Consider the following 21,166-nt stretch of genomic DNA (forward strand, 5'->3'; position numbering starts at 1 on the left):
CAAAATAAAGGGTAAAATGAATAGTACCAGGATCGACTTTTTAGTGTAAAAATGTGGTTTTTTGTTAAAGTGAACTGTACCGTGGACTTTTCGTTAAAACTCCCTAAAAATAGAGGGAATGGAACATTTGGGATCCACACAGCCATGTGGTGAGCACAAAGTGAACTATCCACACATCCACATAGTTTGGAGGAGTTTCTCTTTACAGAGAAGCCTCTAAATATTAGTTTTCAAGAATTTAAAAATGGTCTTTACTTGCAACAAATGAAGCACTGAGTCTGAGTTCAATTCAGATAATTTGTAAAATTCAATACCAGCATCTCAAAGTAGTAATATAATGTCATGACAATACCGGTTTGGGATACTCCCATAACCTCGTGTATGGAAGTCACCATTTTATAAGGAACCAATTCAGGTGAAATTTTACAAACAAATGATTTTGGTCTTCCTCATCAATGCCACATATAGGACAAAGCTTGTCAATGTTGAGCAAATTTACTTAAACGAACCCTAGTTTGCAATTTTTCGTGAATAAAGAGCCACACAAAAATCTTTAGCTTTGGCGGAATCATCAAATTCCATAGTTTTTTTAGCAAATTTTGTCTCTTCACTTCTCAAAGACAATGTAACTTTTCCAATGCCACCCCCATTTCTCTATCTCAGCATTTGGAGGGGAGAGAAATGTTGAGCAAATTTTATTTCTCCCCTGCAAATGCTGAGATAAAGAAATAAGGGTGGCGTTGAAAAAGGTACGTTGTCTTTGGCGGAATCATCAAATCCACTCAGCTTCGAAGCTTAATACAATTTACAAGTCCTTTTTCTATTGTACCTTTTTATGGGACAAGTTCCATCAGATACGTTTTAGGGGAATTCTTTTAACCGATAGTCCACCGACCCCATCCAAAAGCAACATAGGCATGTAGGAACACCGTCTTGGATCCTGGGTAGGGCATGATTGCAATATAGTACAAGTTGGGGGTGGATTTAATGACGTGTCCATGTCCAGCTGCTTAGATTAACTTGGAGGGCATGGAACATGATGCCAGCTTATTTAAATGGAATAGGATTTTCAAATCTTTTTACCCTTCTTCCTTCTTTTCTTTTCTATTTGAACGGTTACAACTAAATTACGTTAACATCTTATATTAATTTTTTATAGAAAAAGAAAGGCAAAATAGATAATGTGAGAGGAGGGGATGAAAAGAAATAGAAAGATGAGGCTAGAGAATTCTAATCTTATTTAAATATAAGGGGCTAACAAGACGTGTGAACGTTGTCTTCTTTTGTATCAGATTCACTTGGAGATGGTGATTGATAACTGAGAAATTTATTTTCTTCTTACATTTCTATAATGTACAAAACATCGATCCATTGAATCTTGAGGATCAAATGTACTTCAAAATATAGTGTTCTTGGTATCTGTATGTTGTGCCACGGTTTATAATCAACTCACTCATTATGTAAGTTTAAAATTTTTCTTCAGTAGTCGGAGTAGTTAAGAAAATAAACCGTGAAAATTGATTTCGAGATTAACCTTAAGATATTGAAAGGTAAAAATTATTTAAAAAGTTAGTTTCTTAGTAGGCTAGATTACCAAAGATATACCCCGTAAATTTTGCCTAAATTTGCATCATGTTTTCCATATTCTTCTTGGTTATATGCGTTGAGATTGATAACGGTTGTTCTCAAGTTTATAATTTAGGTTTTGGTGGTTTTGGAGAAATTTTTCCAAATGCTAAACATTCAAGTGGTACTCCACATGTCATTATACAAATAGAAGAAATGATATATTTTTCTATGTTCCCTCTACTTGTAAATTATGACACGTAGAATATCCGCTTAATATCGGACACTTTAAAAAATTTCTCGTGATTTTGGGTTGCTTGGACTAGACTAGTAGTTAAGATTAATTTTGGTTTTACAGTCTATTTAGCTATTTCTCCTGCTTTTTTACCATTTTTTTGGTCAAACTTTTAGATACAATCCTGTAACCCATTAACAAATCAACATACAATATTTTCCTCAATTTAATTATGTGTGCAATTCCATAGATGTGAGGTCTTATACAAAAGACCTCAATTTAATTAGTAGTAAAACCATTTATTATAATGGAAATATAATTTTATGAGGTTTTTTGTTACATTCCACATCATCTAGGGATGTGGATCCTACAAGCCTTATATGTATATTCTCATCTCTACCTAGCACGAGACTTTTTGAGAGCTCACTAGCTTCGGGTTCCATCGGAACTCTGAAGTTAAGCGAGTTCACGCGAGAGCATTCCTAGGATGGGTGACCCATTGGGAAGTTCTCGTGTGAGTTCCCAGAAACAAAACCGTGAGGACGTGGTCGGGGCCCAAAGCGGACAATTTCGTACTACAATAGAGTCAAGCCCGGGATATGGTAGGGGCCCGGACCGGGATGTGACATTTATGATGCGAGACAAGCTTCAACAATTTTTTCCTTTTAAGCATGTTTATGTGATGTTGGGTATATCTATTGAAGTTATTTCTTTGGATAAAAATATTGTTTGGGTTTATTGAGTAAATGGAGTTAGCATAATACATGTTAAAGAAGTTAACTAAATCATAAGTAAAAACAAGTGGTGTGTTTTAACTTCGTCTACCACTCATTTTGTCACATAACAAAGAACCTAAGTCCTTCTCAAGGTTTATTCTTTCCATAAATGAGTAATAAAGAAAAGAAGGAAAAAAGTGTTGTTCCCTAGTGGCAGTGGGCAATGGGCAATGGGCAATGGGCAATGGGCAATGGGCAATATTGGCCAATGGCCAAGAGAGAAGGCAGATAAAAAGGGGTTGGAAAGACCAAAATAATTGTTATCTTTAAGGCTTTTTAGTCAAAATGATCTCATAGATTAACATAGATCCTCACTTTAATCCTTATAATTTGAAATCAATAGAAGTGGTTCATGAGTTTGTCCATCATCAATCATTTTGGTCATTTTGTGAAAAATTATATTAAATAATGACCAATCACAAAATACCCTAAATTTAATAAACAATAGACCAAAATAATTTGACAAAAATTGAAGGTATTTTTGTCATTTAACCTTAATTAATGGATATTTTTCACGGAATGACCAAAATGATTAATGGTGGATAAACTCAATGACCACTTCTATCGATTTCAAATCTCAGTGACCAAAATGAGGAATTATGTCAATCTCGAAAACCATGTAGACTAAAAAGCGTACCTTTTATGGTAAAAAAATTCAAAATGTAAGATTATGCATGACATGTATTATCATAAATGAAGAGCACGTTGCATGGAAAGTGGGGCACAAACAGAGGTGTGATTTATTCATTTTGGGTTGAGGGGGCACTGAGCTTTTTGGATCAAGTAATGCAGTTTGGGTTTGTATCCTCCAATAATATATATTAACTTTCACATGACACTTTTGCACCAATCTACATGATGCTGCTAGCCTTAGCCTGCCATAAATTGCACTATAAGATACCAATAACACTTCTTGGAATGATGTTTTTGCCTTCATTTCAAGCAAGCCTTTGCATTACTTAGTACTAATCGCATTTGAGAGTGTCTATCTCTTTTTCTTTACGAGCAAATACTAGTATGACATGTATAAATAAATTAGGCCTGCTCTGTGTGCGACCGCATAGGGTCACGGTTTTTAGGGGCCCCTGAATTTTAATAATCTTTGTAAGGTACTACATATAGAAAAAGCGTGAACATAATTGACAATGTTGTTTTAGCGGAGTTGTCAAGTGCTGATACTTCCAATTTATTGTATTCTTTTAACAGAGTTGTCAAGCGCTAGTACTTCCATTTTTTTTTTTTCATATTAGCCATGTGCGGGGTAACCATTTTGAGCCTTTTTTGAGCTATATTATTATTTTTTAAATATTTGTAGCTTAATTTCTTTCATTATAAAAGATAACTTTTGGTAATAAATCTTTAATTAGGAATATTCATAATAAATTAAACTCCTTAAAACTCAGAAGATATAATCTTTAAAAAGCTTCCTTATATGCCTCCGTTTAATCGAATACATGTCATTCGTTTATTCTTTTGGTCATTGTTTAAAGGTCATCTAATTTTCATTCTCTTTAAAAATCATTTAGTCATCCAAAAATTAAAAAGGAAATTTGTCACATCCTGGCTCAGGCTCCCACGACATCTCGGGCTCGACTCATATTGTCCGTTTTGGGCCCCGACCACACCCTCACAGTTTTGTTTATGGGAACTCACACGATAACTTCCCATTGGGTCACCCATCATGGGATTGCTCTCGTGTGAACTCGCTTAACTTTGAAGTTCCGACGGAACCCAAACCCAGTGAGTTCCCAAAAGGCCTTGTGCTAGGTAGATATGAGAATATACATATAAGGCTTACAAGATCATCACTCCTGGGCGATGTGGGATCTTACAAAATTATTATACAACTTTGCTCACACCACTAAAGTGCCTCTCAATGATTATTGTTATATTAATTTGCTATAATTGATTTAAGGAACGAATCTCGAATTTTAAATAATCTAACGGCAATCAACCGGGGTGGGGGTTAGAATCTTCCTAACGATTTATTATAAGATGCTATAAATATCATTACCAAAGATTTGTTTAACTAGTTGATAATAAAAAGCATGAGTGTTTCTGATTATGATATTCATACGGTAATATGATAGATACATAACCACCACACCATGCTTCATTTTTATTTATTTTCTTTTGCGTTTATATCTATTTATACATAAGAAAACATAGCAACCAAAATTTAGACCATGTAAAGGCCTTCATTTGAGTCTTGCACAGAGCCTTCAAAATCTTAGAACTGGCCTTGACATAAACAACTCGTTATAAACATGAAAGAAAAAGATTATGCACGTGTATGGAATTGTAACTTGTGTCTTAAAAGAAATGTGTTCTTTTAAGTAAGAGCAAAGTATTGTTCATACAATATAACACAAAAATGAAAATGATAACCCCTGATAAAGCTGAAATATGTACATATATATATTGAGATGCAGTTGTTTGTGCCTATTTCACTTCTGACGTGATGCAGGAAAGTCCCTCTCGCACGATCACGATAGAGAGGCTTCTTTGCCAGATCAATATGGCATTGCATAACATAGTGTTGAACAATCACGCATGACGATCACAATGTGGTTATCATGGAATTGTAAGCTCACCTACCACATGACACATAATGGAAAATTTAAAGAAATATGTAAAGACTAGTTTGAAATACAAATTACAATCATTATGTATTTATTTGGCGCAGCATAATTATGAATTCATAAAAAATACTTAAAGTGTTGGACACTTGTAATCGCATTATAGGAAAGTATTTTAATTTAGAGAATTTTAATGAAAAACTTCTGGTATTGTTTATTTTAACAAAAAATCACATTATTACACTAAAAAGACAATCATGGTACTATTTACTTTACCCTTTATTTTGATCTTATCGTTAAAACTCAAAGTTTTCAAGACATTTTCATTAGTTTTCCTTTTAATTTAATTGTATATCAAGCCAATCCATGTTGCCTATATGAATTTCATTTTTAGTTTTTTATATTTACTTATTCTTGTATATGTTAATGGAAATAGATTGGGACTTTTTCTTTCTTTATTTTGTTGACTTTTTGACTTTTTTTTTTTTGGTTAATGACCTGATCAAAGATATCTAGAAGCTAAAACAATGTGACCACTCACCACATTGGCACATTTTCATCACCAATTGCTTTCACTCTTAGGACAAATTTTGGTGTGTGATGTAAATATCGCATGACATGTCCATTGGGTTGCAAGTTTACTTAAATTATAATACATGAAATAAATTTTAAAAATTGTTATTAACATTGTAAAATTTTAATTGTGTACTCTAAACTTTTTATATCTTGAAAGAAAATACTTTTATGGGAAGTGCACAATTAGAGCATCTCCAAAGGAGATGTCAAAAATCCTACGTGAATTTTTTTTGACAAAAAAAAGCTGGTTTCTGGTTCCAATTAGATGCCAAAATTTTAACATGGATTAACATTCTCCAATTTAAAGGCAACATAAAAAAAATGTTTTATTTTAATGTTGAACCCACATATTTCTTTATTTTCTTCTCTTATTAATATTTTATTATTAAATTCTGACCCACTTGATTTTATAAATAACCAAAAAGCATTTTAATTTAAAATCTTAGTTGAAAATGAGACTTTACAAATGAGGAGATGTTCCTAAATTTTGGAGTGCTCTCATATGAGAAGTGCACAATTAGATTTTTAGAACACAAATAATAGTTGTCTAAAATTTAGACCCACAATTATGTACTCAAGATTTAATAATTAACTAACATCTACACACATTATGTGTATGAACTCTTTTTATTTTTGTTTTTAAAATGAAAATGAGAAAGTGTCACATCCCGGTCTCGCCTTCGCCGTAGCACGATATTGTCCGCTTTAGGCCCTAACCACGCCCTCATGGTTTTGTTTATGGGAACTCACGCGAGCAGAACTTCCCAGTGACTGGGAATGCTTTGGCCCCCTTTCTTCCTTAACTTCAGAGTTCCTACGAAATCCGAAACCAGTGAGCTCCCAAAATGCCTCATGCTATATGGAGGTGGGCATGTACATATAAGGCACATCACCCCCTCTCCGTTGGTCGATGTGGAATGTTACAATCCTCCCCCTTAAGGGCCCGACGTTCTCGTCGGCACACTCGCACCACACGATAGACTAGCTTTGATACCAAATTGTCACATCGCGGCCTCGCCTCTGCCATAGCACGATATTGTCCGCTTTAGACCCCAACCACGCCCTCATGGTTCTATTTCTGGGAACTCACACTGTCATAGCCCGTCCCAAAATAAATTATCAATGGCGTGGAAGTTACTAAATTACCTTTGGACGTTGAGATATAATTGAGTTATGTGGTGGTGTGGTTTAAGTTTAAATTTATTTGGACAAATTCTAAATTTTTAGGACTCAAAGTGTTTTCTTTGGTTTTGGTTGATGACCCACGTGAACCACACAGACACACACACAAACTCTCCCTCTCTCCAATGCCTTATCTCTCTCCTCACTCTCGGATTTTTCAGAAAATCAGCACAAAACGTACGGACGAACTTCAAAACCAACCATACACGCACAGATCGAGGATTCAAAGGGCACCATTGTGTTCTTGAGGTTCATACGAGTTGAATGGTACCATTTTTAGGAAAGAACTTCTTAGAAAACTCGTGAAAACCCTAACCCGATTTTTTGTCACTATTCATGCAATCATAAAATCGTGTGTTTTTTGAGATTTCAAACTCACAGGAAGCTTTAGAAGGTTCTCACAAAGCTCGGAGTGGTCTTTTTGGAAGAAATTGGACGTCAAATCATCGAGAACGACCGGTTTTAAGATTTGTCGAAATATCGAGGCTTTTTCCAGTGGGTTTCTAGTGGTTTCAGGGCTCGACTTAGCTATGGTTTTGTTCGTCTTGGTGAGATCTTCAAAATGGTTCAAGTTTATTGAAGTTTGGTGTTAAAATGAGAGAGAAATTAGGGTTAGAAACTTTTTCCAGAAACCGGCGAATAGTCGCCGGCCTCCGGTGACTCGTCGGGAAGAAGAAGCATATTCCGTCAGTTTTAACGGAATATGCTAACGGTTAGACGGAATACCCTAGATTTTAACGGAATATTCCTAACGGCATTAACTGCCGCCGTCAGTGCGCGTTTGGCCGTGCCTTGGTCGGCGCATGAAGGGTCGGAAATTTTTTCTAAAAATATGGGGATGTTCGTGAGATTGTGTAGATCACGTTGGTATATTCAAACATCCCATTTGAGCAATGTATGAGAAGTTATTAGCTAGTATTGGTTATATGCTTTAAATTAACGTTTTTATAAGTGTTTCGTATATGACTTATTCCGAGGACAAGCGCAATCAAGGGCGACTCGGGGGCTACGACCCTTTGACATACCAGTGAGTGGGCTTTTGGTTTTTAGTATATACTTATATACTTGATATTTTCCCAAAAAATGCGTTTAAATGAAGTATGCCTTGAAATGCCATGCATATAAGTTTATGTTCAGTATATGAATTAGTATATGATGCATTATATATAATTGTGGTGTTGTGGATGCTCAGGTAAGCCCATGTGAGTTTATGAATTGTGAATGTGAGTAACGGTTGTGATTAAGTAGGGGAGGCTATAGCTAATGCCATTCAATCTTCACTCCGTCCTCCTCAAATGACACCTCTTGAGACTGTGTATAATTTGAAACTGAATCATTTCATGGGAAATGAAGGACATGAGGGAGCGAAGAAGTGGCTTAATCATGTCGAGAAGATTTTCCTTATGGTGTAGAGTCAGGGGAATCTTCCTCCTGATAGGTGGGTCGAGACGACTACCTGGTTTCTAGGTCCAGAGCCTACATCCTGGTGGAGACAGGAGTCCTATCAAATGCCACCAGAGGTAGCAGCCGATTAGGAAGTGTTTAAACAGTTGTTTTGGAAAAGGTTTATTCCTCTTGAGTACATTGATTGCAAAAAAACAAGAGTTTACACATCTGAAACAAGGAAAGATGTCAGCGAATGAGTCTTAAAGGAGGTTCACCGATTTGTCTCGATATGATCTGGAGGTTGCTGCTAATCTGGTTTAGATGCTCCATCGCTTCAGGTTAGGTACTAAGAAGAAATGGCGTTCTATAGTGACATTGACTCTCTGTGCCACTTACCAGGAGTTTTATGAGGTTTTATTGCGAATTGAGGACTCAAAGAACATGCCCAGTGAAAGTGAAGATGAAGAAAAAAAGAACGGGAACCAGAGGCGAGATGATAAAGGCAAAGGTCAATCATCTTAAGAACCTCGTAAGACCTAGAGCTTTAAGAGAAGTGGTGTCAGTTCCAGCTCTTCTAATGAAGGCTTGAGCTCTAATATGTAAAGGAGAGGTGGTAGATTTTCTGGAGGCCCAAGATTTCAGAGGCAGAGGGACTTTGGTGGTTTAGGTGGTTCAAGTGCTCCTTTATGCCACATGTGTAATAATAGGCATTTTGGGGAGTGTAGGAGAGGCAGCAATGCATGCTATACTTGTGGACAGATGAAGCATAGGGTTGCACATTGCCCTTAAATTCAATAGAGGCCCCAACAGCCTTCCTTACCACCATCTGCGCCGAACCAGCAAGCTTCAAGACCTAGTGGTTATGCTCAGACTGGTCGTGGAGGTGCTTACCATTATCAGGACGACACCGTTCCTTAAGCTACATAACAATATCAGTACTCGCAGGACCCTAATTATCAGGGTGGTTACCCTCAGTATCAGGGAGGTTCTATGCCATATCAGCCACATTCAGCAGGTGGATCCCAATGGTACCAGGGGGGACAGCCCCAGCAGGTAGAGATTGCTGCTAACAGTGCAAGATCTTCGAGGCAGTCTGGTTAGCTAAGACAAGGACGAGGTATTCATGCTAGCAGAGGTCGTGGTGGACGACAGTAGAATCAGGGACGTATCCATAACATGACATGCAAAATGCTCAAAACAATCCTGATTTAATCATGGGTACGTTAAATATTCTTGGTCATTTTGCTAGAGTATTGATTGATTATGGTGCTACGCATTATGTTGTTTCTCATACATTTGTTCAAGTGACGCAACCTCATCCTACACCCCTAGGATATGATTTAGAGTTTTCTATGCCTAGAGGGGAAGGATGTTATGTGGATCGGGTATATCCAAGATGTCCAGTGATGATGGAGGATATTGTTATGCCAGCTAATCTTATTCTGTTAGACATTGTTAATTTTGATGTGATTTTGGGCACTGATTGGTTACATTATAATCGTGCCAAAATAAATTGTTATGGAAAGACAGTCACATTTCATCGTCCTGGATTACCTGAAGTTACATTTGTAGGAGAACCAAGTGGGGAGAAGAATGGTGTTATTTCTGCCATGAAAGCCAAAAGATTGTTGTCGAAAGGTTGTCAGGGATATTTGGCTCTTGTGGTGTTGAATGATAATGCTCCTAGTAGTGTGGAAGATGTGCGTGTGGTCAGGCATTTTTCGGATGTGTTCCCTAACGATTTACCTGGATTGCCGCCAGACAGAGATGTGGAGGTCGTTATTGATCTACTTCCTAGTACGAATCATATATCTTTGACTCCTTATAGAATGACTCCTGATAAATTAAGGGAATTGAAAGTTAAGTTTCAAGAATTAGTGGATAAAGGTTTTATTCAGCCTAGTACTTCACTCTGGGGAGCTCCAGTCTTATTTGTGAGGAAGAAAGACGAAACCTTGAGGTTGTGCATTGATTACAGGCAATTGAATCGGGTAACAATTAAGAACCGTTATCCGTTACCTCATATAAATGATTTGTTTGATTAACTCCGAGGTGCCTGTGTGTTCTCTAAGATTGACTTGAGGTCTGGTTACTACCAGTTGAATATTAGAAGTGAAGATTCCCTAAAACAGCTTTCAGGACTCGATATGGTCATTATGAGTTTCTTGTGATGCCATTTGGGTTAACTAATGCACCAGCAGCTTTCATGGATTTAATGAATCGAGTATTCCAGCTGTATTTAGACAGGTTTGTCATTGTCTTCATTGATGATATTCTGGTATACTCTAAGTCTAGGGCTGAGCATGCTAGACATCTTAAATTGGTGTTGAAAAGTTTGAGGGAACACCAGTTATATGCTAAGTTTAGCAAATGCCAATTCTGGTTTGATCAAGTGACATTTTTGGGACATATTATATCAACTCAAGGTATCCGAGTGGATTCTAAAAAAGTGGCAGCTGTGGAGAATTGGGAGCAACCTCGAACCGTCACTGAGATGCAGAGTTTTCTTAGCCTTGTAGGCTATTATAGACGATTTGTTAAAGATTTTTCAGTGATTGCTTTACCATTGATGAGATTGACCAGGAAGGATGTTAAGTTTGAGTGGCATGATAATTGTGAGTAAAGTTTTCAACAGTTGAAGTATTATCTCACTCATGCACCTGTTTTAGCACTTCCTGATGATATTGGTAATTTCGAGGTCTACAGTGATGCTTCTTTGAATGGTCTGGGTTATGTATTGATGCAACATGGTAGGGTGATTGCTTATGCTTCGAGACAGTTGAAACCTCATGAGAAGAATTACCCTACTCATGATCTGAAGTTAGCGGCTATCATCTTTACTTTGAAGATTTGGAGACATTATTTTTATGGTGAGAAATGTAAGATCTTCACAGATCATAAGAGTCTTCAGTATCATTTCACTCAGAGAGATCTTAATCTTCGACAACAGAGATAGATTAAGTTGCTTAGTGATTATGATTGCAAGATTGAGTATCACCCTGGTCATGCAAATGCAGTGGCGAATGCACTTAGTAGGAAGACTCCAGCTAAACTTAATGTCATATATGATTGTCATGTTCCTCTTCTTGCAAATTTGAGGTCCACTGGAGTGGAGTTAGGAGTGGAAGATAGAGAGGAATCCTTACTTGCTAATTTTCAAGTTAGGCCAATCTTAATTGATCGTGTGCTTGAGGCCCAGATGAATGATGAAGAGACTTAGGAAATAATTCAAGCAAGGAATCAGGGGAAGAAGAAAGATTTCAGAATTAGAAAACTGATGGTGTGCTTATGCAGGAAAGCAGAATGTATGTGCTGAATAATGTAGAGCTAAAGAAAGAAATCCTTGATGAAGCGCATATTTCGGCATATGCAATGCATCCAGGAGGTAACAAGATGTATCATACCATTCACCCATTTTATTATTGGCCTGGTATGAAAAAGGAAATTGTCGAATATGTGAGTAAGTATGCCATTTGCCAACATGTTAAAGCTGAAAGGAAGAAACCGTTTGGGTTGATGCAGCCACTTCCCATTCCACAGTGGAAATGGGAAAATATTACCATGGATTTTGTGTACAAGCTTCCTCGTACACAGAATGGTTATGAAGGCATTTGGGTGATAGTTGATCGGCTTACTAAGTCAGCACACTTTATTCCAGTGAGGGAAAAATACCCATTAAGCCTATTAGCTAAGTTATTCATATCGAAGATTGTGAAGTACCATCGTGTTCTAATTGATATTGTCTTGGATAAGGATCCTCGATTTACTTCTAAGTTCTAGATAGCATTCCAGGAAGCTCTTGGTACAAGATTACTTTATAGTACGGCATATCATCCTTAGATTGACGGACAATCTGAGAGGACTATTCAGACATTAGAAGATATGTTGAGATCTTCAGTGCTACAGTTTGGCGATGGTTGGCATGATTGTTTAGATTTGATGGAGTTCATTTACAACAACAGTTACCATTCAAGTATTGGTATGTCACCATTTGAGGCACTTTACGGGAAATTTTGTCGTACACCTTTATGCTGGTCAGAGGTTGGTGAAAAAGTTTTAGTGGGCCCTGAGATTGTGGACGAGACTACTCAAAATGTTCAGGTAATTAAGTTTAACCTGAAAGTGACCCAAGATTAACATAAGAGTTTAGCAAACAAACATGCCACTGATCGGGTGTATAAAGTAGGTGATTGGGTGTTTTTGAAGTTATCACCATGGAGAGGTGTTGTGCAGTATAGAAAGAAATGCAAGTTAAGTCTTAGATACATCGAGCCATATTTGATCATTGAAAGAGTTGGTGAAGTTGCTTATAGGCTTGAGTTGCCTTCAGAATTGTCTAAAGTGCATAATGTATTCCATGTTTCAATGCTCCGACATTATATCTCAGATCCTTCACATGTGATTCCTCCTCAACCTTTGGAAATTAATTCGGATTTGACTTATGATGAGGAACCAATGACTATTTTGGATTGGAAAGATAAGGTTCTGAGGAATAAGACAATGCGTTTGGTGAAAAGTCTTATGGGGAAATCATTCAGTGGAAGAAGCTACTTGGGAGACAGAGGACCGGATGAGAGAGATGTATCCACGCCTATTTTATGATTATTAGTGGATTGTAAAGATGGTATAAATTTCGAGGACGAAATTTTTATAAGGAAGGTAGATTGTCATAGCCCGTCCTGAAATAAATTATCGATGGCATGGAAGTTACTAAATTACCTTTGAACGTTGAGATATAATTGAGTTATGTGGTGGTCTGGTTTAAGTTTAAATTTATTTGGACAAATTCTAAATTTTTCCTAAGTTTGGGAACACTTAGGACTCAAAGTGTTTTCTTTGGTTTTGGTTAGTGACCCACGTGGACCACACACACACACACACAAACTTTCCCTCTCTCATGTGCCATTTCTCTCTTCTCCCTCTCAGATTTTGCAGAAAATATGCACAAAACGTACGGACGAACTTTAAAACCAACCATACACGCACAGATCGATGGTTCAAAGGGCGCCATTGTGTTCCTGAGGTTCATACGAGTTGAATGATACCATTTTTAGGTAAGAACTTATTCGAAAACTCGTGAAAACCTTAACCTAATTTTTTGTCACTATTCATGCAATCATAAAATCGTGTTTTTTTTTGGAATTTCAAGCTCACATGAAGCTTTAGGAGGTTCTCACGAAGCTTGGAGTGGTTTGTTAGAAGAAATTAGATGTCAAATCATCGAGAACGACGGGTTTTAAGATTTACCGGAATATCAAGGCTTTTTCCGGCAGGTTTCTGGTGGTTTCAGAACTCGACTCAAGTATGGTTTTGTTGGTCTTGGTGAGATTTTCAAAATGGTTCAAGTTTCTTGAAGTTTGGTGTTAAAATGAGAGAGAAATTAGGGTTAGAAACTTTTTCCAGAAATCGGTGAACAGTTGCCGACGTCAGGTGACTCGTCGATGAAGAAGAAACATATTCTGTCAGTTTTGACGGAATATGCTAACGGCGTAAGGTAACGCCGTTAGTTTTTAGACGGAATATTCCTGACGGCGTTAACTGCCGCTGTCAGTGTGCCAGCCACGTGCCTGCACATGGGCGGTGCGTTTGGCCATGACTTGGCCGGCGCATGAGGGGTCGGAAATTTTTTCTAAAAATATGAGGATGTTCATGAGGTTGTGTAGATCACATTTCTATATTCAAACATCTCATTTGAGCAATGTATGAGAAGTTATTAGCTAGTATTGGTTATGTTCTTTAAATTAACGTTTTTATATTTGTTTCGCATATATAGAAGACTTATTCCGAGGACGAGCGCAGTCAAGGGAGACTCGGGGGCTACGACCCTTTGGCATACCAGTGAGTGGGCTTTTGGTTTTTAGTATATACTTATATACTTGATATTTTTCCAGAAAATGCGTTTAAATGAAAGTATGCCTTGAAATGCCATGCATATAAATTTATGTTCAGTATATGAATTAGTATATGATGCATTATATATAATTGTGGTGTTGTGGACACTCAGGTAAGCCCAAGTGAATTTATCAATTGTGAATGTGAATAACGGTTGTGATTAATTGAGAAACATTGAGCTCATAAACCTGCACCCTGGTATTAATGATTTAGCCAGAGATATGGCCCAGGTCTGTTTATAATGTCACATCTTGCACCCTATGCTCACATTGGATCCAATTTAGGTCCACAATCTTGTCGTATAGACCACTATAGGTGGTTCCAACTCGTAGGTGACTAGCGATTTATCGCATAGCTATCATGAGTGCGTAGCATTGAGCATAACTATATTACACCCAGTCTTGTCATATAGACCTTTTCTATGGTTCCGACTCGTTTGCAGAGTAGTGTCGTATAGGTCACTTACAGTGACTCCGACTAGATTGATTAATGAGTTATGAATTCAGCCGTACAGACTTCTGTAGGGGTTCAGGCTAATATGTTATTTTCCATGAGTTACTTATTCTATTTTATGTTTTGGCATGGCATACTTTATGAATATGGTTATGTGAAGCATGAATTGTTAAATATATATATATATATATATGTATATATGTATATATATATATGTATATATATATATATATATGTATATATATATATGTATATATTTATATTCTATTTCTGAGAAAATTATACATGTTTTACGACGAGGGGTTAGAGCATTTGATAATGAAATGATTTTTGAAAAGCTTTGTTTTTGCGCATTCACGTTTTCTGTTTTGCACCCTTCCAGGTTTTAGGTAGACTTGTTGTTGGTGGCTTTGAGGATCTCGGCGGTTCTGACAGAATAAAATATTCGTAGGATATCTTCTGGTACTGTATAACTAGTACTTCACCTACTGGACTGCACCTAGACTTTCTATGCTCTGATTATGAGTATTTACTCGTGTATCTCGTTCCTAGCACTTTCTACTTATTAGTGCACATTAGTAGCTTTCAGTTTTTTTTATTTATTCGTAAATTTCTTATCCTTATCGTTTCCGCATTGTGCACATGACTACGTCACCCTCACGTGACGGCCAGCACGCCTCGATCTTGGTCGGTGTGTGTCACACGCGAGCAGAACTTCCCAGTGGGTCACCCATTCTGGGAATACTCTAGCCTCATTTCTCGCTTAACTTCGGAGTTCCTACGGAACCCAAAACCAGTGAGCTCCCAAAGGGCCTTGTGCTATATGGAGGTGGCCATGTACATATAAAGCAGATCAACCCCTCTCTGTTGGTCGATGTGGGATGTTACAGAGAGGATGAGAGAGAACGCATGTTGGAGTGGGAGTGGGAGGTTTTTGTTTTGTTTTGTTTTTTTAATATTAGATATATGTTAACATCACTTGTAAGTGGGATTTTAATAAAAAAAACAGTAAAATTTGAATCTGTAAAATTACATTATTACTAGCTCATTATGAGGCTAAGCTCATCTCATCTCCCTTAGTGTAAATAATATCGTTTGTTCAAAAAATAATAAAAAAAAGTAGTTTAGATAATTGAATAACAAATATAGTTGGGGTGAACCTTTTGAAGATTACTTGGTTAGGGTCAATGTGAAGAAATTGAAATTGTCTACCTAAGGTGGAGAAACTAGAGTGAGAAACCCATGATCCTACATGGTCATTAATTAAGGAGCTTGCCCGCATAATTTAATTATTGATGTGATTAATTGGTATATGTAATTATTATAATGTGTCCTAATCATCACCATTATTATATTATAACTCTCTCTTTATGAAAAAATTGCAATCCCCTATCCCAACATTTTTCTCGTATTTTAAGTTTTTAACTAGAAATATAGTTTCGTACATTTTTTTTCTTCATCATACTCTTGTTTAATGTTGTCTTTAAATTTTTTTTCATACAAGCGACAATGTGAGATGTCAATTGCAATAATAAACTTTCTTTCAAGTTTATTCAATTCAAATACAAAAAATAAATATAGGTGTTAATAGAAAAAGTATACATAAATCACTTCTCTTAAAAATTATTTTTATTTATTTATTTATTTATTTTGTATAGAATGCTCCCGAACGTGCTTATGTCAAAAAGAAAAACTAAAACTAAAACTAAAAACTAGTTACTTTTTCTTTTAATTTCTTTTTAGTTTTTTTTTTTTAAAGAGGAATAACTGGTGGCAAGTCACACTTATCCACCTCTTTCGGACCCAGAGATACTATACGGAATTTCACCCTGCCTGTGGCAACAGTAAAAAAAAAAACTCACTAACTTGAAGTATCGAACATGAGACATCTCACAACTTTTGTTTATTGGGGAGCCACAATTTGGATCCTTACCAATGAGCAATTTGCTGTAATTTTTTAATTTCTTTTTAGTTTGGGAGCTAAATTAATTTCTTTTTACTCAATGAGTCAAACTTTCCAACAAACAAACCACATCCCCACACTCCTCAAAGCCATAAACGTTTATATTATAACTCCAACCCAAATATAGATACAACTCCCCCACAAAATATCCCAAAATAAATCCCAAATATTTAGAGGGTTCCCAACCAATGAAATGTTAAAATTTCCACCCTGAAATTTGGAATTCTCGTTCCCCCATTAAACAAATCTTTTAATTTTTGACAGAAAAAAAAAACAAAAACCAAAACCAAAATCTTTGAATTTTCTTTGTTTTGATCAACCAAAACTGTCAACCGAAAAATGAGACCAAAACCAGCTATCTTTGCAGAAAACCACCATCAGATTAACTGATTTTAATTAAGTTTAAACAGTTTCTTTGTCTTGTTTGATCTTCATTAAATATTGCAGTTCTTTGTCCTCTGATCTCCATCAATCTCTCTCTCCTCTTCTTCCTCTCTTTCTCTCTCTAAACAGTGATTAATCACAGATCATTAACCCAAATCAAAAGCTTTCAACTTTGCTTTTACTCTTTCTGCATAAAAGAAGAGAAACTGCTGCCACCAACAACCCATCTCTCCAAGAAACCAGAAGATTCCCCCATCACCTAACCAGAACATGGATAGGAGCTAAAAGGAGCTCACTTTTTCTTATCTGCAACCACCGCTACCCCCGCCGCCGCCGCCACCGCCTTTTTCTGAGGAAATCTCGAGGAACCCAGTTCGTCAAACCCTAAACCGGACCCAAATCCCAAGCTTTCCGGCCGAAATTCAGCAACCCGAGACCTGGGTTTTGCTCACATTCGCCATTGAAGATGACCCAGCTCAAGCAAATGTCCCACCTCGACATCAGTCCGCCAACGCCCGGCAAGTTCAAGATGGACAAGTCGCCCTATATTCACCGCCTCCGCGGGCACGGCTCTCTCGCCAAGCTCACATTCTGGTCCTTCGTTTTCCTCGGCTTGATCTTGATCTTCTTCTTCCACTCCCCGTCCCCCAATTCTCTGCCGTCCGATCCCTCCCGCCGCTCTCTCAGAACCTACAATTGGGGCGGACCCGCCTGGGAAAAACGGGTCAGGTCATCCGCCAAAGTCCGGTCTCGCCACGGAATCTCCGTCCTCGTCACCGGTGCTGCCGGCTTCGTCGGGACCCACGTGTCAGCGGCGCTTAAACGTCGCGGAGATGGGGTCCTTGGTCTGGACTGCTTTAATGACTACTACGACCCTTCGTTGAAGAGGGCTCGGCAGGCGCTTTTGGAGCGGAGTGGGGTGTTCATTGTGGAAGGCGACATAAACGACGCCCCTTTGCTGAGCAAGCTCTTCGAGGTGGTGGCGTTCACCCATGTGATGCATTTGGCTGCCCAAGCTGGTGTGAGGTATGCCATGGAAAACCCAGGTTCATATGTTCATAGTAATATAGCTGGTCTTGTTAATCTTCTTGAAGTTTGTAAAAATGCAAATCCACAACCTGCAATTGTTTGGGCAAGTTCTAGTTCTGTTTATGGATTAAATACTAAGGTACCCTTTTCGGAAAGAGACCGGACTGACCAGCCGGCTAGTCTCTATGCCGCCACCAAGAAAGCCGGTGAGGAAATTGCACACACTTACAACCATATCTATGGCCTTTCCCTTACCGGGTTGCGGTTCTTTACTGTTTATGGCCCTTGGGGAAGGCCTGATATGGCATACTTCTTTTTCACGAGGGATATATTGAAGGGAAAGACCATTCCAATCTTTGAGGGGGCTAATCATGGAACCGTTGCAAGGGATTTTACCTACATTGATGATATTGTGAAGGGATGCTTGGCGTCATTAGATACCGCTGAGAAGAGTACTGGGAGTGGAGGAAAGAAGAAGGGGCCTGCCCAATTGCGGGTTTTCAATTTGGGAAATACATCGCCAGTGCCAGTTATGGATCTTGTGACCATTTTGGAGAGGCTTTTGAAGGTGAAGGCTAAGAGAAATATAATGAAGTTGCCACGTAATGGGGATGTTCAGTTTACACACGCAAACATTAGTTCGGCTCAGAGGGAACTTGGATATAAGCCTACAACTGATCTGCAGACAGGGCTGAAGAAATTCGTTCGGTGGTACCTCAGTTACTATTCTGGTGGGAAGAAGGCTTCTGGGTGACAAAATTCTTTTGATTGTGCGGTAGACCCCCTTCGAATTCTTGTTCATTATAATTCTTACGATTGTTTTTGTAACATTTCTGTCATTTCCCGGTACGTTTTTCCATATATCATAATGATGTAATGCCATATGAGGAGGAACCTTGTGAACTATGGTGAAGAAGTTTTGTGGTTTAGGGACATTGTTTTCTAAGCACTCCCATGCTCTATTGAGCGAAATCGAGGACCATCTGTTTCTTTTTTTTCTTGGAATGTAATTGTTGGAGCTACGGCGTTGTAGAATTCATGACTGATAGAACATATGCTAATTGGTGAACGTGTATCATTGCCAAGCAATCAATAAAATAGCACATGATAGTTTGGGTCCTTAATACTATATGAAGTGAATTACAGTATTTTTGTGTAATACGTTATTTGTTTTTCATTCAATGCATTTTCTTGTAATTGATGTCCATCGATTCCTATGCTGCAGTTTTATGGTTAGTTTTGTAGCTGACTTTGTCGTCCTGCACTCTGACCTTTAGAACGTGCTTAAGTATGTCATGTAGCTCAACTGCAAGACTAATCCTGCTCGCACTTTTATTGCTTAGAGTTAATGACAGATCATTCTTGCATATCAGGTTTGCATTTCGGTTTTCCTTTACTCTCTGGTTTATATTGTCATTAATACACACAATATTTGGAGTGCTAAAATTATATGTTCTACTAAGCTTTGTACCCTAGATCACGAATTTGGGGTGCTCATTTACTGTGTTCCTCGTTTATGATATAGGTAGCGAAAGAACTTTTAATTGTTACCTCTCTGGCATTTGGTTCTCTCCCGTATAGGGTTCTTATTAACTTTTTGGTTTTCTTCTTTTGTTGAAAGACGATGAATATAGAAGTACATAAAAAGGTGGAAAGTGAAAACTTCTATTCATTTATTTATATATCTTCCTTCTGTTGTCAATTTCTTTTGTTACAGACTTTACCTTTCTTCTTTTTGCAAACCATTCCATACAAGGATCCAATCAACCAAAGTATCCAAAGTCCAAACTACATGTCTTTCATTAGTTTGTACTAATGATAAACCCTAATTCTAACTGCAATAAATGCAGTTGCTGATAAAACCCTAACAGTATAATAATCATGCATACAAACCTGAACTTGCAGTCATGGTTTGTATAGAGAATTGTCTTCTCTTCTCTTGTACGCACAGCAAGGGAGTTTTTGGTTGTCACTTGTCAATGAGACAACCATGCACAAAATGAACAACCTATGTTTGTACCGAGAAGAGAGACCAATCCCACTTTCATTTTGGTAACCATCTCAGCCCATCAACGAGGCAATTACCTACATTTTTCATTAAGCCAACTGCTACATTAGTTCAAATGTGACTTAATGACATTTTCCCTCCAATATGGTTTAAGTTGTCCGGATATAAAACCCTTAGAAGTCTAACTCTATGTATAGTTCATTTACTAAGCTTGGCTGCAATTCACATGAATTCATACATAATGAACTCACATGAATTCTTACACATTTTGCTCCTTCGGCTGATTTTGAAAGACCTGTTTGGCATTATACGTATGTTAAAACTTAAAACTACCTCAAGTAACTCCTTCATCTTTTTTATCCACATTTCCTTGTTTGTGCATGATATGGTTTTGGAAAGCTGTATGTTGTCTTTGTTTAGTAAGTGAATTATGACAAAGATGATAATTCCGTTGTCCAAATGCAGGGCTGGGCATTTTTTTTTCTTTTCGGTAACATGGTTTGTACATTTCTGGCATGCAAGCAGGGTAAGTAAAGATTCGTAGACTGGTAGTGTTTGCAAATGTAGAATGAATAACAGCAGTGCTCTGGCAGAAAATAGTTGATTTGCTTTTTGTTACAATTCATTTATTCCTTGTAATCAGTCTCATGCTCAGCCCATTTTAGTTCCAGAAGACGGCAAGAATACGCTTGACTCTTTGTTATACTTTCTTTACATGCTAGGGACGAAAGCATTCTATTATAAGCTAGTAGTTTGTGTGCGAATAAGTTGCAGGAACACTGAATCATTAGGATTGTTTTGCAAGAAGTTCGAGAAAGGGTAATATTCTTTTCTCAGATATCTGGCAAGTTATGTTATCAACACTCTTAATCTGGAACATACATTCAACAAGAAAGGAACAAGCGGGAAGGCGTCAAGCGTATGGCTTTCTTCCTTCTTGTCCCGGATCATTTGACATGTGGAACGGAACAAGCTGCGAAAGCTTCAAATGGTAATGAGTTTTCTTGTATGTCGTTTCGACATATGTTTATTTGTGTTGTTGGTTTGTTTTACATATTAGACGTTTATTGCCTGTCAAGTGTTCTTTGGAGAGGGGCCGTCCTCTTTAGCAATTCAATTATTTGATGTGCCTGAATA

The 21,166-nt window shown here is 37.6% G+C and overlaps 1 protein-coding gene across 1 annotated transcript; it reads left to right on the top strand.

Annotated features, from left to right (window-relative positions):
• The first annotated feature begins 16,850 nt into the window (after nucleotides 1–16,850).
• LOC126628306 (UDP-glucuronate 4-epimerase 3-like) lies at nucleotides 16,851–19,145 on the top strand. The gene has a single exon (XM_050297944.1). It carries the CDS (start codon nucleotides 17,459–17,461, stop codon nucleotides 18,773–18,775), a length of 1,317 nt encoding a protein of 438 aa, XP_050153901.1. The 5' UTR covers nucleotides 16,851–17,458; the 3' UTR covers nucleotides 18,776–19,145.
• The last annotated feature ends 2,021 nt before the right edge of the window (nucleotides 19,146–21,166 follow it).

The sequence above is a fragment of the Malus sylvestris genome, chromosome 7 (genome assembly GCF_916048215.2).
Source record: "Malus sylvestris chromosome 7, drMalSylv7.2, whole genome shotgun sequence".
Taxonomy (NCBI): domain Eukaryota; kingdom Viridiplantae; phylum Streptophyta; class Magnoliopsida; order Rosales; family Rosaceae; genus Malus; species Malus sylvestris.